The sequence below is a fragment of the Vipera berus genome, assembly GCF_964194415.1.
Source record: "Vipera berus genome assembly, chromosome: 1".
In the NCBI taxonomy this organism is placed as follows: domain Eukaryota; kingdom Metazoa; phylum Chordata; class Lepidosauria; order Squamata; family Viperidae; genus Vipera; species Vipera berus.
In genome coordinates this window covers 139,949,638-139,967,725 of record NC_138202.1, presented here as the reverse complement: position 1 = coordinate 139,967,725, position 18,088 = coordinate 139,949,638, and the positions used below count along the sequence as shown (strand labels likewise).

The following is an 18,088-nucleotide window of genomic DNA, read 5'->3' as shown; positions in this document are numbered from 1 at the left end:
AGGAAGGAAGGAAGGAAGGAAGGAAGGAAGGAAGGAAGGAAAATTTCTCATGCTCACTGCCAGCTTCCCATAGTAGGCAAGCCAACAGGAAGTAAAAAAATTCCCCACAGTAGGGAAGCCAACAGGAAGTAAAAATGTTCCTGCTGATTTTTTCCCCCATTCTGTGTCCCTAATTAAGGGAAAGTTTTAAGTAAAGAAATATTTCTGAAACAAAAACACGGGCCATGGGTTGTCCACTGCATATTAAAACAGAAAAGATTGATTATGCACTGCCACTATCTCCTTGTTCAAGGAGGCAGTCATTCTTTATTGAGAAGGACAGACAAGCCTATGCTTACTTTTGCAAAACCCACAATGAGTAGGCATGTTGAGGGTGAAGGTTCGTTCTCCGAGCTTGTGGGTTGATTTCTGAATGTTTAGTTACCAGGCTAGGTAACGCCTTCAGCGGTGTTTACATATGTCTTGAGAACTGATCAACAACGGCAGTATTGTAGTCGCTTCCTGCATCCAATCTTGGGAATGAGGCCCCAATGGGAAAACAAGATGTTGGTTGGCGGTTGGGCCAACAGATACTGTTACTTGCCTGCTGGCAACCTTATGGTCTGCCTGAGACAAGAATGTCCATATATTAAGTAGACAGACAGTCTCTATTTGTTTCTTTGCACATGACTCACAGGGATGTACAAAAACATCTGACCGCTAATGGTTTTAACTCTAGGAGCAATCCTTGCTCTCAGCAACAATGCTGAAGGAAGAAAGTAACCAAAAGCAAATGGTGTGAGCCATATTCAGCTTTGGTGCTAAAACGTCCAGGCTACAACTCTGCCACACCTTTCTGTCCTTTGAATTTGTACATCTTAACAGTCTACTGGGGGGGGGGGGGAGAAGGAAGTGCCTGAAGGTAGCCAATTCTGCTTTAAGCTGAGCTAGAGAACTCAAATTTGATTCCCAAGGGGCCCAGAGCCACTTTGCTCCTCAAGTCTGACTCTAGTGAATAAAACAGTATTTGGTAATGGAAGGCTGCGGAGCATAGTCCACAGCCAGGGAGCCAAGCTTCCTCACGCCCAAGCTCCGCTTCCAAAGCACGGGCCCAAGCTGGACCAGTCAGACCCAGTTCTGGTTCCTCGCTGCATTTTCCCACCAAGGACGAACAAGGCAACCTGCCCTCCCCCTTTCATCTGAGAGAGCAGGGGTAGGCAACCTCGGCTCTTTTATGACTCATGGACTTCAACTCCCAGAATTCCTGAGCCAGCTTGGCTGGCTCGGGAATTCTGGGAGTTGAAGTCCATGAGTCATAAAAGAGCCGAGGTTGCCTACCCGTGTGTGTGTGTGTGTGTGTGTGTGTGTGTGTGTGTGTGAGAGAGAGAGAGAGAGAGAGAGAGAGAGAGAGAGAGACTACGGAGTCGCTCGACGCTCACCGCGGCATTTGCGCGCGAATCCCCTTCCCTCCCGCCCTCGCCTGCCTCCCCCAGCGCTCTTCCCAAGCTTTCGCGTTTATAATCGAGACAACCTTGCACGCCGCGTCTTTCCTAGCTCTGCCTCTCTCCCATTCCCCAGCCCGCCCGCCCGCCCCCTCCAGGGACGCCAGCGCGAAAGAAAGTCGCACCCCAGCGCCGCCTGACTGCGGTGGAAGAGCGAGCTCGACAGACGATCGCTTGGGGTGGGGGTGTGGTGTTCTTTTTCTGGTCGGCCGTCCGGCCGCCCCCCCCCCCCCGCTCGCTCAAATCGTCCGCTCCAGCGTCTCTTCCCTCGCTCTGAGGGCGGGCGGGCGAGCGGGCGCGCGTGCGGGGCAGGCTCCCGAAGCGGGCGCGCGGCATGTCCCTGCGCTCCGCCCTGCCTTCCGAAGTGGAGATGAGCCACAGCCCAGGCAAAGGACGCCTCTCTTAAAAAAAAAAAAGACTCCGGAGCCAGGATGATGGTGCACCTGCGGCAGCCTTTCCCTCTCGTTGTGGTGGCGCAGAGTTTCTTCCTCCCGCTCGTAAGTCCGCTTTGCCTGGGGGTGACTCTCTCTCCTCTCTCCTCTTCCTTCCTTCCTTCCTTCGTTTCGGCAGCCTCTGCAGAGGCTCCTTGGCGGTCGCGTCCGGATTTTGCGGGGTGGGTAGGTGGGAGGGAGGGAGGGAGGGAGCGTGCCGCCGCCGCCGTCTTTTTTTTCCCCCTTTCCTTGCCGCTTGAGGCGAGTTTAGGCGTTCCGCCTTAAGTTTTCCTACCCGTCTGGTTTGAGTGTTAAGGCGAGGGGGCTTGGCCGGGAGAATGGGGTCGTGCCTGCCCGGCTCTTTCTGATCTCCCGCCCTTTCCCTGGCAGTGAGGGAGCGGGGCGAGTGCGGCGGGGTGGTGGTGGTGGTGGTGGTGCGAGCCCGGGGTGGAAAACTTTCTTCCGTCTCTGAATACTGCGGGCTGTTCAGTTCGGGAACCGGCCGGTGGGTTTCCTGAGGCTGCGGCGAGGCGAAATCCTGGGCAGCCCTCGCCGCCTTCCTCCGAGGGAAGCGCTGGCTTTTGAAGGAGACAAACGGGGTGGGGGGGCTTCCACGTTTGCACTGGGTACCCCGGAGAAGCCCCTGCGTTGGTCCGACCTCCGAGTCGTCTTGAGTTCGGGTCTGAAGGTTTAAAAATGGAGCATTCGCCACTGAACGAACTGTCACTGGAACCAGGATTTAGAAACTTTGCTGGGAGATTGGCAACTTTTTTTTCCCCCACACCAATTATCTCCATAAGTAATGGTTTCCTAGGCAGGAACTTGCGATTTTCTTCGCCCATTGCACAGATTGATTTAAAAAAAAAGAGTTTATTTCTTGAGTGAATGATCCGTAGTGACAAAACCTCTTTTCTGCACAGGAGGGCTCTGTGGTGATGTGTAGTACAGGAAATCTGGGCGTTTGGTGATTTATGAAGGAAAATTTTGAAAAGCTTTCATATATAAAACACTTCATTATAGAAGAATCTTAAGGAGTGAAGATCAGTCGACTTTTTGAAGTTCAGCCTAGAAATAACTGATTACAGATATTGTTTACTTTGATATAAGATTTATTATAAATTTGATTTTAGTTAATTGTTCAGATGTTAAAACACCCTCCTATAATGGTTACTCATGCAAATGGGTGCAATGTATATTTATAATGATGTGACTGAGTTTAATTTGGATTTAGTGCTTTTAAGAAGCAGGTTTAGGTAGAAGTAAAGCATTTTTTTTTACAGCCCAGTAAGGCTAAAGGGTTGGGGCGAAGTAAACAGGATTGTAGACTAAAATAAAGGAAAAAAGCTTTATGACTAAGTATAGGGTCCTGAAGGTAGTTGTAACATTGTACTTTAGAGAATAAATTTTAAAAAAAACTTTGGATGTTAAATATATGGCATAGTGTATGAAAAGAAGAAAAAGCACTGAAATATCCCCTGTTTCCTAAAGAAAAGCATTAAAAAGTTATATTGCAATTAAATCTTTTGCTTTAAAAAGAATCAGTGTCCCTTTTCAGGGAAATGTTAACTTGCTTGCACACAGCAGGGTGCAAAGTTTTATTTTCATCCCAGTTGTATGCAACCTGAAATGGTATGTGTATGAGAATTTGTGTTACTGTAGTCAATAATGGAATATGTAATAAACCTTGAAGGGATTAAATAGCCTTCTTAAGAGCTGATTCTAATATTACAGTAGGAGTTGATTGATTAGTTTTTAAAAAAGCTTATTTCAAATTCTAATCCTTTTCTAAGACTCTGCTGGTCTTGTAAGATTGTGGGTCTTTTTCTTTCTTTTGCTTTGGTGTTTTATCAGAGCAATGAAATGCAAAGCTGCAGCCTTGCGATAAGGCACATACTTTCTTTCACAGTGGTTTCCTTTTAAAAAAAACCAATAAAACCTGGGCATATGCTTAGAATAGTTTCCAGCTAAACATCACATAGTGGTTAAGAATATGAATGGGAAATAGTGAATGAAGCAAGAAAATGCTTCACTGAAATTTCCCTGCAAAAAATCCAGTATACATTAGAGACTGATTAAAATTTCCAGCGGGCATTGGTTTTATTTCACATATGATTGAAGCAATAATATTTTACTGCTTTGTATCTTTTGCCTAGTATATGAATGGTACTTTGAAGGACCAAGACATTTAAAATAGAGAAAACTGTCTTCAGATGGTAATATGTATAAACTATTGATTAGAACTACGGTAGTTCATTTTTATGTTGAGGTAATTTTAATCTTACTGAGGAGCCCCCTTTTCTTGAGCACTTTACTTTAATCAGTTCTCATTCAATCCTACATATGCATTAGGAATTAAGTTCAAATAAACTCTGTAGTAGATCTAGTCCCAAGTAAATGAATGTAGGATTATGTTATTCTGAACAAGTCTTCCATGAGTTAGCTGTAGTAATATTAGATATCTTTGAATATAGTGAAAATAGTATTGTCAGGTAATAATATTGCATAGATTTTGACAACTATATTAAAACAATGCACTTTTTTCAGACTTTTCAATGATTAAATGTCTTCCAAACATTGACATATTGTGAAACATATTGTGAAAACTGGCAAATAGAAAAATAGAAAATAGCCTGCACATTACCTTAATGAAAGAAATTCTATTTAAATAGTAAACTGAAACTTATTTTATAAATATGATTAAGACTTCTATTAGTAATCTTAAGTACAGAATTAAAAATAGAATAGTTGAATGTAGTATTTTATGGTCAGTAGAACAAATCAGAATCCCATTTTAGTTTGTGCATTCTATTTAAGTTTGCAGTCTTGATTGCTGATTTAACATACCCTGGTTTTTTAAAAAAAACTTACAATGATTCAGGATCCTTTTTTGCCTTGTAAATAAAGCAGTCTGTTTCTTCTGGCAAGTAATTACATCTGCACTATCCTTTGTTTAGCAAATAGCAGTGAAGTTTACACAGTATATGTATTTTTATGAATGATTTTTACCACAATTAAATGGCAGTCTTGTGATGCCTTACTGAACATTAGCTCTGGTAGTAAAACAAAGAAAACTTTTTTTAAAATTGCATCATATTATGTTGATATGTTTAAAACACAGAGGGTGTACTTAAAGTAGACAGTAAAACATGCTACAAATTGCATGGAAAAATAAAATTGTATATTTTGCATTTTTCCTGTATGCTATGGATCGCCACCAAAAAACTATTTTTTCCATATAAATTACCATTTGCTAATATAGTAGTCAATATATGTTTAAACAATAATACCATGTCCAGTCAATAAACACCTAGCTATCACCTAAATAGTGACAGAAAGAGAAGGTTTGTCCAGAATTAATGTCAGTGATTTCTATTTTTTAAATCTAATATTAATAGTCATTACGTTTTCTATTGTAACAAATTATTCAGTGCCATGTTAATAACTAGTACACAGGAGCAAGAGAATTGAAGTCACTATCTACAGGAAAATGTCTTATAGAGGAAAATTTTATGACCCATTCCTCAAGGAAGAGCTGTTAAAATTGAATCATGTTATCATTTTCTTAAGAAACATCATTTTCCTAGTATCCCATTTTTCTACTTATTGTATTTACAAATTAAAAAATATACAAGTGCTTATTTCAGGAAAACGTAATATTACAAAATGAACTTTAAATAAGGTTTCTGTTTTTTTTAAAATGGCAAAGAACAACATTATATGGTATTTCTTGATTTTTCTGTTGAAAGTATATTTTGTTATAAAAAATGAATATCAACACAGTTACAATGAATGCAGTTCATTATACTGTAATGTAGGTCCACTAGCACTTTTTAAATCATAAAGCTGTGAAAAAGAAACTTATATGTTCTTCATGGAATTGCTGATACCTCTATAAGATACAAATGTAATTTGGAAATAAGTATTACTTTTCTTTAAGTCTTTTTCTGCAGTGGGAAGGGAAGGAGGCTCTGTAAACATATTAACATAATAAATATGCTATTTACTGCTCTCATTTATATTGTATTGGATATTTTGTAAGTAAGAACTATTTGTGTTTCAGTTTTGATTTAAAAGCAGAAAGAAATGGATGCCCAAGATTGGTTTAAAAAAATATCACTTGTCTTGTAAATGTAGTCTAGGCTGCTTTATTATTCAAGTATTTCTTATCCATACACAAATATATCCAGACATTCATGCAAAAAACACCATTTTATAAAAGGAAAATTAGATGTCTCACATACAAAAGATTAGCCCAGTGTTAAGAACATTTTAAAATAGAATATGAAGAAAGTGTTACCTAAATATGGACAAAATATTTGGGTTATTAATCACTTCTGAGGTGTTAATATTCTAAAGATATTGTGAAGAATTAGAAGGAACTGGTATTTAAAATAGAATTTGGCAATTACTATATACGAGAATCCAAAAAGCAGTTTTCTATTCCTAGTCATTTTTCTTAGTCTGTTGCTATTTCTTCTTGTTCCCTGACTACACACAGCTCTTCTGTGTTGTAATAATCTGCAATTATCTTCCCCAGTTATTCCCCAGATAGGAATGACACTGTTAATGTTTCTACAACGCTAACGGAATGTGGTGTTTGTCTTGTATGAAAGAGCTAAAATATTTCAACGACAAACAAGATGCAAAAAAAGAGGATTTCTAACATTCTTCCTTAGAAATCATAGAAAGAGGCTTTTATCTCCCATTCTTTCGGTCACAAGTTTAGTCAAATCCAATTGTGCCGATACTAAGTGAACATTGCTGTCTAACATCTTCATTTGTAGGCCTGATTTCTCCTCCTTACTGATTTAATGGCACTATGACAAATATGTAGATGTTTGCCAACCATACATTATTTACAATAAAAAGTCAACACTCTAGAAGACAGAGAGAAATTGTATCTTTTATTACTCTTGATAGTATTAAAAAGAAATCCTGACTACTAAAAGGAAAAAAAATAGTACTATACAGAGAATCCTTGACAGATATGATGGTGGGAGGGCAGCCTTACAAACTAGAATAAAGTCAGAACTTTCATGAAAATATAATTTACAGTGTCATTAGCTGTCTGGAAGAATTCTTTAAGGTAGAAGAAGACTCTGATGAATATTCCCCTTACTCACCAAATCAAGTCTTTCAGAAGAGAAATTATCAAACTGGTCTTTGCCAGCACCAGCAACAACTACTGATCTGTAGCTGGGGGGCACACATAGTAAAATCTTTAAATTATGGGTTAGTTAGACCTGAAGCCCTTCTTCTTCTTGCAACAAATCATGTCTGGAGATGTCAGACAGGCTACAATGTTTTTTTTTAAATAAACTCCAAAATTATATGGGAAATTGGGATTGAAGAAATTGGAAGACAAGCACACTTTTCCTGCATATAACTGGCATCCTCATGTAAACTGCTTTAGACACACTTCTGAAAAAGTGAAAAACTGCAAACTGGTTAAAGATGTGGAAGTGCCTATATGTAAGAAAGCATACAACCACAATCCCATATAAAACATACTAAACACTATTTTTCCATAGATTGTAAATATTGGCTCCAACTCCTTAATCACCACCCACATTACCCCTCTATGGCACATCAATGATTTCAACTTGAAAAACAGGAAAACTATGGAAAAGAGCAAAAAGAAAGAAATGAAAGAAAGAAAATCAGATTTTGTGATGGTGTTTGTTTTTGGTGAAACTAAGAAAAAAGGGAAGGATCTAACAGAGTTATATGAGGCAGCCTTGTCTTCATTGCAATTGACAAATACAGGCAGTCCTTAACTTATTTATTTATTTATTTATTTATTTATTTATTTATTTATTTATTCAGTTTATATACCGCCCTATTCCCAAAGGACTCAGGGCGGTTTACAAGGCAAAATTTAAAAACAATCCAATATAAAATTAAAATAAATTAAAATAAATTAAGTCTAGCCGCAAAAATTAAATCACAATTTAAAAACATTAAACCCCTCAGTCCAGACCAGATAGCTCAAAGAGCCAGGTTTTTAGGTCCCGACGAAATGAACGAAGGTCGGGGGCAGTCCGGAGTTCCGTTGGCAGTTGATTCCATAGGGCAGGCGCGCCCACAGAAAACGCCCTCCCCCTGTGGATCGCCCATCGGCAATCCTTGACCAGCGGTACCCTGAGGAGGCCCTCCCTGTGGGAGCGCACAGGACGATGGGAAATTGACGCTGGCAGCAGGTGCTCCCTTAGATAATCCGGGCCCATGCCATTTAGGGCTTTATAGGTCATCACCAGCACCTTGAATCTCACCCGGAGGGTAACTGGAAGCCAATGCAGCTCACGGAGAAGAGGTGTTACATGGGAGTATCGGGAGACTCCCATCACAACTCGCGCGGCTGCATTCTGCACCAGCTGAAGCCTCCGAGTGGTCCTCAGGGGCAGCCCCATGTAGAGAGCATTGCAGTAGTCTAGCCGGGAGGTCACGAGCGCATGGGTGACTGTGCGTAGCGCATCTCGGTCCAGATAGGGCTGTAACTGGCGCACCAGGCGAACGTATGAACACAATTGAGCCCAATATTTATGTTGTTAAGTGAGAAACTTGTTAGGTGAGTTTTACCCCATTTTACAACTTTTCTTACCATATTTGTTAAGTGAATCACTGCAATTGTTGAATTAGTAACATGGTTTTTAAGTGAATCTGGTTTCTCATTTACTTTGCTTGTCGGAAGGTCGCAAAAGGGGATCACATGACCCCGGGTCACTGCAACCGTCATGAATGTGAGTAAATTATCAAACATCCAGATCTAAATGACGTTACCATGGGGATGCTGCAGCGATAATAAGTGTGAACAAAAGTCATAAGGCATTTTTTTCAATGCTTCGAACAGTCACTAAGTGAACAGTTGTAAGTTGAGGACTACCTATATACTGTATGTAGGGAACTGTAAGTTTAATTATGAGTGGAAGCTTAAAATGCATGTCAGACTTTTGCAGTACTGTGTGAAAGTAGAAATTTGTATGGTGGTGATAGTTGCATGTTGAGCTCCAGTGAGTGATGAAAAAGAGTTAGGGGCAAGTGGTGGGGTTTTTTTTTACGGGATAGGGATGTTGCAAGATTTTGTATGAATGCAATCCAGAGGGAAAACTGAGATAACAAGAATGGATGGGTAGAAATGAATTCAGAGAATACAGAAAAAGTCATTGGATTATTTGATGACCCAAGAATAAAGGAGAATGGTGATTGGTGATTATTTTAGGGGAAAGGTTCTAAGTCTTTCTTTAATACAAATATTAAATAAATGGATGCAAAGGCATGATTAGGTTATTTATGGTAAAAAACTGAGTTACAGTATTTAGAGCAGGATACAAGGGTGATCAGAAGTTTAGGAGAGGGAGGAAGGAAAAACAAATACTAAAAGAAACTCCAGAAGACTGAATGGAATTAAAAATAAGAAAAGATGAAAAGATCTGGGATGAAACTGAAGTGAGAAAGTGATGAAAGGACAATTTTAGAGATTTGTATGAGAATTTTAATAATATGTCAAAAGTAGAATGAATGCTACAAATGTTAGTGCTAAGATAAAAAATAAATAAAAATAAAGTAATAAATGCTAGGGAATGCTGAAAAATGATAATGGTATGGATGGAGACAGTATAACTAGAGAAATGTTTTAAAATAGATGTAAATTTATGGAAAAGTATGTCATCTGTTCGTTTATAACTCCTGAAGCTTTTTTGTACCCACTCAGACTCACTGTTGTTAGATGGGCAGCCATATGAATTAAGTCAATAAATACAGTAAATGTCTCTGTGTAGAGTACATTTCTGCATGACAGTTGGAAAAATGCTATTACTGACCTCTTATATAAGGTGAAAAGTAATAAAAATGCAAAATGTGTATGGGGATTAGTTTATTAAATGTGTTTGAGAGGTGTTTGGGATAATGCTGACAAATTGTACAAGAAATTATAGTGAGCAATATTTCGTAAATGTAGTGTGACTTCTATGTCAAGCAGGAGATACGTGGAGCTGAATTTTTGCTGGTCAGCAGAACATTGAATAAGTGGGAAGCTGTTTTCTGTATGTTTGTTCGTTTATAGAAGTTTATGATAAAACATGCGATAAAATAAATAAGCTTGGAGTATATAATATTTTTCATGTAGTTGAACGTTAGTTTGCTGAATATGATAAGCAGGCTACGATGGAAATTGAGAATGCACAAAAATGGAATGCTTAGCAAAAGGTTCAGCACTCTGCAGTAAAAAATGTGGTATGACCTATCATTGTCTATAGGAAGGCTTCGATTTAGAAGCAACCATTAGAAATTACAATGATGCTGTAAAAATGGACTTACCACCTGTGATCAAAGTTACCTACGTTGCAGTGTCCTCGTGGTCATGTGATCAAAACTGAGATGCTTGGCAGCTCACTTATACTTACAACCACAGATATACTCCAAATCCCCCTCTTGAAATCACTTGAATGAAGCCAATTTTCTATCACTAGAGCATTGCCTGGAATTCTTTTTGTTAACTAACAGGTTCCACAACCTGACAGTGAGGCCTTAGCCCAAAGATGACATAGTAAGACCCAATCAAGTCGAATTCTTTATTTGCTTACACCTAATAAGAGTCTTGCCAGACTAAAGCTATAACCTTTAAACTTAATAGAGATACCCTGAGAGATTCTAGAATGTGGCTATTCTGAACCTTTTCCTCCCTCGTCCCTCTATTTTATTTTTATTTTTTTATTTATTTTAATCCCATTTATATCCCGCCCTTCTCCGAAGACTCAGGGCGGCTTACAATCTAAGCACAAATCAAACGTGCTTAGCAATAGCCTTCATTCTATGTATATGCCTGCTTATTAGGGCTTTTGCGCCCCCCCCCCAGCAGCATTATTACAAAGTCAGCTTATTGCCCCCAACAATCCGGGTCCTCATTTTACCTACCTCGGAAGGATGGAAGGCTGAGTCAACCTTGAGCCTAGTTCAGGCCTGTGCATTCTCTTGTCTTGGCCTCCTCTTAGGAATGTGCTGCCTCTTTCTGGGAAACTGCAGTGTTACTGCCAACATCCACCACCACCCCTCTTTCAGCTCCACGTTCCATGACGGTATTCCATCAGTGCATAAATCCTTTTCCATCTTCCACAAAAAGTTCCTGCTGAAAGACTTTTACAGTCTTTTATTATTATTAAATCAGATTCTTTTTTTTAAAAAAAAACCCAACAAATTATTCCAAAGTATGTAGGAGTTAAATACTGAAACCACAAAATATTTATCTTGCAGAACTTGGTATGGGGCCAGGTTACCTGTAGGATCATCCCTTTCCACCTACTCATCCTATTTTACAGAGGTGAGGCATGTTCTGGGTCCCATCTATTAGGGATTGTCATTTGGCAGGTCCCAGGAGGAGTGCATTTTTTCTCATGACACTGGCCCTCTGGAAAGCTTCATCCCTCCAACATGCCCGACCTTTCCATAAAGTCATAAGACCTGGTTGTGTTATTGCACCTGGGCCCAGGATGTGTGGTTGAGCGCATAACATGATAGTTAAGCTGATAGGTTTTTTTAATCTTGCCTGTTATATATGTTATTATTTTGTTGTAAAGTCTTTATCTTGTTTTTTATTTATTATTAGTGACCCAGTCATGCATTTGAGATAGCAAGTTGTAGAAATGAATGAATGAATGAATGAATGAATGAATGAATGAATGATAAAATGGTATATTATAGATATTGTTGTTACCCATGCAACAGTAAATGGGAACTTTATTAATTCTATTCATAAATAATGGGTGCTGTGTATTGTACTTTTCTCCTAGCGTTCCCTCTAAATTCTTGTTATTTAAAGCAACCTCTGTTGCAGCAGATGGAAGTACTTTTTTTTCAAATTTTGACATTCTGGTGCCTATTCAAGCAGAGGAGTCACACTTTGAGTGGGAAGGTTGCCTCCCTATAAAACAGAATGCAATTACTTTTAAGTATTTCAACATTCCAAAGTTGCCAGCTGTAAACTTCAAAAAGAGCCCTGTTCTGCAACTAAAAAACCAACTTACTTAAAATATTTGATATACAATTTGGCAATTTCTGCTCTACACTTTTTTCTTTTAATATTGAACAATATAAACGTTTTTATTTTCTAATGTTTGTGTCTTATATAATAAAGAAGTAGGGATCAAAACAAGAATGAGATATAGCTACTTTTTTTCTTTTTTCAATTTTTTTTAATCCCATTTATATCCCGCCCTTCTCCGAAGACTCAGGGCGGCTTACAATCTAAAGCACAATGTGCTTAGCAATAGCCTTCATTCTATGTATATACCTGCTTATTAAGCGGCATTATTACAAAGTCAGCTTATTGCCCCCAACAATCTGGGTCCTCATTTTACCTACCTGGGAAGGATGGAAGGCTGAGTCAACCTTGAGCCTGGTGGGATGCGAACCTGCACTAATTGCAGGCAGCTGGTGTTACTTAAGGAGGCATTAGCCCACTGCTCCACCAAGGCTCAGTTGGCTTTTAAAAAACTAAATTACTCTATCCTGCAATAAGAAAATACTCATTCAGTGAAAATATTGTGACCCATGAATTGACTGTTACTTAAAAACTAAATGTTTGGTATAGTAGTTAAGGCACTACACTAAAAACTGACTCCGCTGGGTGACCTTGTGCCAGTCACCCTCTCTCAGACTTACAAATAAGGCAATGGCAACCACTCCAAAAATCCTGCCAAAAAAACCAAAAAACCTACAGGGATAGGCCCAGACAGTTGCCAGGAGTCAACACTTACTTGAAGGCATGCACACACACACACCACACAAAAGCAGTCTTAGAGATAGTACATTTAATTGCTACTGTTTATGAGAAAGGTATTGTGTAAATTGTGTTAGAAGCTTAATTGGACTATACACTGTGTTTCCCCGAAAATAAGATCCAACTGGAAAATAAGCCCTAGCATGATTTTTCAGGACACTCATAATATAAACCCCAACTCCAAAATAAGCCCTAGTTAAGATCATCAGCCAGACGGACGCATTTAGTACCGTATTTTCCCCAAAATAAGACCTAACCAGAAAATAAGCCGTAATGCGTCTTTTGGAGCAAAAGTTAATATGACCCAGTCTTATTTACAGGGAAACATGGTAGCAGTCCAGAACAAGACTAATAATAATTACAAAAATACTGATAATATGACAACATTGAAATTAATTTGAGTATTATAACACACTATATCTTGCATTGCATATTCCTAAACAGATGTGAATTCTGCCTCAGAATTCTGTTCATACTAAAATAGTGTAGTTGGGAACTAGTTTGCAGTAAGTGAAATTGAAATATAGAGATAGGAATTAAAAATACTAAAAATTGATATAAAAATGTGCAGTTTAGAGAACGAAAAATAAAAAAAATACCTTTATTAGGGAAAAATGGTTTGTAAAAGAAATAATAATCATTCCTAGTTTCATTAATGGCTGGTTCAAATTCTGCAGAGTGTAGTACTACGGATTGACTAATCAGTTTGGTTCTCTAGAGGTTTGGTTTATAAAATCATCAGTAGAAAATTGATAAATGTAAGAAGGCCTAGAGAGAATGGAAAACGAGGAAAGGAGCTGGTGTAGTTAATTACTTCATGTCTTTTTGTAGAAACAATCCATTAATATGTGAACGGAGAAAAGAAGGGAACTTTTAATATTGAGGTAGAGTCATCAGAGAATCTGCAAATAGCCCAAAGAGTAAACATGCTGCAAATTTTAATTTTTGTATTTGATCTTTATTGTGTATTGCCCTGTTCACCGCCCTGAGTCCTTCGGGAGAAGGGCGGTATAGAAATCAAATTATTAAATTAAATTAAATTAAATTATGCAAAATTCATTTTGTCAATTTCATAACTGGTATTTTACAGTATCTACTGATGTCTCTCATACATTCCAAGAGTACAGTATAAAGTAGAGAATTTATCTAAGTGGATACCTTCAGTCTACAAAATACTAAATTTAGAGAGAAACTGTTTCATTTACATGGATATTCTCCATTTTTAACTAAATGTGATAACCAAATAGCACAAACAGCATATGTAGATTTGAAAAAGAATTTTAACATTACTCTACATTGTTAACCCAGATTCAAAGATTCCTTAGGTGAAAGACAAGTCCAAAGTCATGGCAGCTATTAGTAAAATGTTCTAGTCAAATTGTTTTATAAACGTACATGTTCTGGTGGTCTCTGGAAAATCTGTCAAGATTTAATTGTTGCACAAAGCTATTGAGAACAGATGTTTCCCTGTGTATAATATATGATAGAATACACCATCTTATTATAACTTTCAGGTCATTTTCTTGGGTGTGTCATTTGTATTCCCCTTTTAATTTTAAAATTTCAGCAAGTTTTTACTATAAATACAATAAAGCATCCTTTTCCAAATCAGTTCCTTGGTCTATCATTTGTTATTTCACATTCTGCATTTTCTCTATCTTATCAGATAAAATTTGTTTCCCATTTGTCATTCCTACATAAACATATTTTAGACAATGTCAACGCCTAGAAGCAAACATTGATACTGGCAGTGTTCATACTGTAGTTACTAACTTCTGGCTCCATTCTTCAAAGATTTCATTTAATATTTCTCATGTTACAACATTTTGTATCATTATATAAATCCCAATATTAGAGCATGTTTTGTATGCTTTTTTCTTAAAACTTTTTGTCCCTTCTATAGCCCAATATCTAAAAACATTTTTCTTTTATGACTTGCTATTACCAGGATAACTAAAATAAGTCCCATGAGAAACTTTATTTTTTTATAGTTGATTCCAAAAGCATATTGCAAAAGTCAATATTTCAAATTCATCTGGACCCTTAATTCTTTTATAACTTTCATGGAACAGAATCTTATTTAGCTTTTTCTGTTTATTTTAAATTCTTTAAATTCATAAACCTGTAACTGTTCTTTTGTTCAGAACTGAACATAAACTTACTCAGTTAACAACTTTTCAAACTTGTCATTCCAAGGTTCTCTAATAGCTTTCGAATAGCTAATATGCAATTTCCAAATGTGACTAAAAAGTGAGGTTTGTGAACATAGTTGTCCTTTAAAAGTCTCTCCCACAGTTGCAAGCAAGGTAGCTGATCCCATCTTCTTCCAGCACTAAAACCTGCTTTTAATGTTATGTAAGAATATGGCATGTGATAAGAGGAAGAGAGCCTACAAAGTTGCTAGAGCTGCTTAGGAAATGCTCAGACAAGAAATGTGGAACTCCGGTGGCTTAATGGTCAGAGGAAGAAACTTAGAAAAGAGCCTCAGATAGCTAAAAGTGATGGTAGGAGATTTGTGCCTTCAAACTTGCAAGATGCAATTAATGCAACCTTTTGGTAAAGTACAATTAACTCATCTGGATGTATTTCTTATCGGGTTTACCTGGGAGGTCTTGCAAATCTGAAGGTATAACTCTCCTGCCAATACTTTTAGCTGCCTGATCCATCAGGGGAAGTTGTTCCAAAGTTTATTCCTCTGACCATTAAGCTACTGAAGACTCTTCCTATCTTGTCTGATTATTTTCTAGGTAGCATCTCTTCCTCTTGTCCCTCAAGATCATCCCCACATACGGTACTATTACACCTTAGAAAACCACGGCTTCAGTCTCTTCGTAAGGAGCAGCTGCCTGGAGCGAAGGTGGATGATCATCTGTCCTCTCCTTATCTGGAAAGGTTCCTTGGTCTTTGCCACAATTGTCAGCTCCACATTTGTAGGAATTGTCTTCAGTTCCCCGTACCTCAGCCTGAAGTTATGATGCCCTGTATTAGTAAGAAAACAACACACAGAGTCCATAGCTCTGACCCAACAGTACATTGAGGAAGCTATGCTAAAAAAGATAAGTAACTGGAAGTATGTTAAAAAAGCAACAAGTTGCTTAGAAAGGTCAGAAATTAAAGTAATTTAGGGAGAAGAGATAGATGATAGATAGATAGATAGATAGATAGATAGATAGATAGATAGATAGATAGATAGATCTAGTTTAAACCAACAATGTTCACTGTACTATTCACTCTCTATATATCTACTCTTACAAACTCTATGCATACATCTTGCTTCCACCACTTTGCTCTTTTACGTTGCTCTTTTGGAGGATCCCATCAACTCCATCCAACCATGACTTCCACAGACCTTTGTATTCATTTCACATTCATTTCTCACCCGTTCATTCTGACCTTTTTCTTATTTTACCAGACATATTTTAGTAATTTAATCCAACTGCTTTCAACTTTCCTTTTTCTCTTGACATATCAAACTCTCACTTTAATATAACAAAATGGGCAGAAGTATATTCTTATATTTAACTATGCATATCTTAACATTTTCCTTCTAATATTTTTATCTTTTGTAAACATTTCACCAAGATTCACAAATCTACTTGTAATGTTTGCTAGTGATACATAAATTGCAATTGATCACTCCATTTACCTTCTCAGACATAAAAAACCTTAGCACTGGATGCATTAATTTTCAGAATCATATTTCCCATTGCATCATGCAATATATTAACTGCTTAAAATCTCTTAGGTACTCAGCATCATCTGAATTAGTATATGTACATTTACTTTATTGGGGCTGAAACATAACAGTATATATGTACATGTTAGCTCACTTAAATAAATCAAATTATTTTGAAGATATATCATAAATTTATTAAGCATTCAAACACATCACACTGTACTGTGGGCCCCTAGAAAAGGATTGGCAGGTTGCTGAACAGCCCTGAATAAAAGCAGAATTATAGCTTATTTTATTTATTAAATTTAGATGCACCCATTTCATTCCAAAAAGCAACTCTAGGTAGGTTACAGTTAAAATTATAAGTATGCAAAATATTAAATAGATTGTATACTTTTGTTCTACTATGCCACAAAGAAGACAAAGAAAATGACAAATATAGTGTAAATTACAGCATGATCTTGGAATAGTCACCATCTGGGTGACTAATTTATTTATTTATCTTTTCCTATTAGCACAGCATGGCAGTTATACTATCTTTGAGATGTGTAAATACAAACCATCAAAATAGTTCCTGTCTGGTTCCGGCCCCTGTTGCCATTCAGAGTTAATTCAGTTTATTGTGATGAAGTAATAAAGTAAATTATTACAAGGGCACTTTAAGCAGTTCACATTTATGGAAGGCGAGTTATAGGATTAGTAGTGATATACCGGTATATGGAGGATACCTTTTATCATCAGAACATGTACAAAACACATCTGCCATCACCACAAGCATTCCATGTAGATTAACCCATAAAGACATTAAATAAAAGTGCATCAAATTCTTTATTCAATATGGAAGCAGTGGCTATATAGTCCATCTATTTGTTGTGTGTATTACTAGTGTTTTTCATGAATAGTAACCAACCTTTCACTCCATAATACAAAAAGTTTTAATAATTCACATTTATATAAGTTATCATATACTTTCTCTAAATTAACATACAATACTATATATTTTTTCTCATACATTTTTCAGTGACATGCTGAAGTGCAGATTATACATCTATATGTTCCAGCACAAGGCAGTGCCAATGGATTTACCAAATTTTGTGCACTGTCATTTCTTACACCCTTTCAGTTTCTCAAACTCCTCAGGCACATTTAACAAACCTCCATGTAGATTTCCCATTCATTTTTGTGGTTTTTTTTCTTTTTACTTTCTGTAAGGACATAGTTATGGTATTTTTCCAATTGCCGTGGACAGATGCACTCTTTGTGTACACTTTAAGTAAATCATGCAGCCATGTTTTTTTTAAAGATTTTTCCAGTTATATCACTTCCATCTGCAGCCATTTTTTTTAACCGTACCACTCCCTTACAGATCTCCAAAACACCCTTTCAAAGACCCCCTTGCTTCAATTGTAATCCAACTTATTGAATCATTGTTTCTTAAAGGTTTCAAGCTCCATATCTGGGTCTATTCACATATGTCTTTGCTTGTCAACTTTATATCTGTTTTTCCAAAATTCAGTTTTTATTAAATAATGTTATTCTACATTCAGAACCTTTCATTGCCCTTTATTGTTCACCATTTTTCATCTAAGCAATAAACTCAGTCATGCTTTTACCTGCAATCTTTTACTAGAGGCATTCATGGATAGATTTGTACTTAAACTACACACTTGAAACAGATCTTTTTATAAGAAGATACTTGCCAAATAAGCACCATTCTCCTTCATTC

The 18,088-nt window shown here is 37.4% G+C and overlaps 1 protein-coding gene across 1 annotated transcript in view; it reads left to right on the top strand.

Moving 5' to 3' along the window:
• Window positions 1-1,821: 1,821 nt before the first annotated feature.
• NXPH2 (neurexophilin 2) overlaps window positions 1,822-18,088 on the top strand; it is a 42,424-nt gene continuing 26,157 nt past the window's right edge. Inside the window, exon 1 of the mRNA XM_081346757.1 lies at window positions 1,822-1,978. Coding sequence (XP_081202883.1) covers window positions 1,913-1,978 — 66 coding nt within the window. The 5' untranslated portion in view covers window positions 1,822-1,912. The remainder of the gene's footprint in view (window positions 1,979-18,088) is intronic.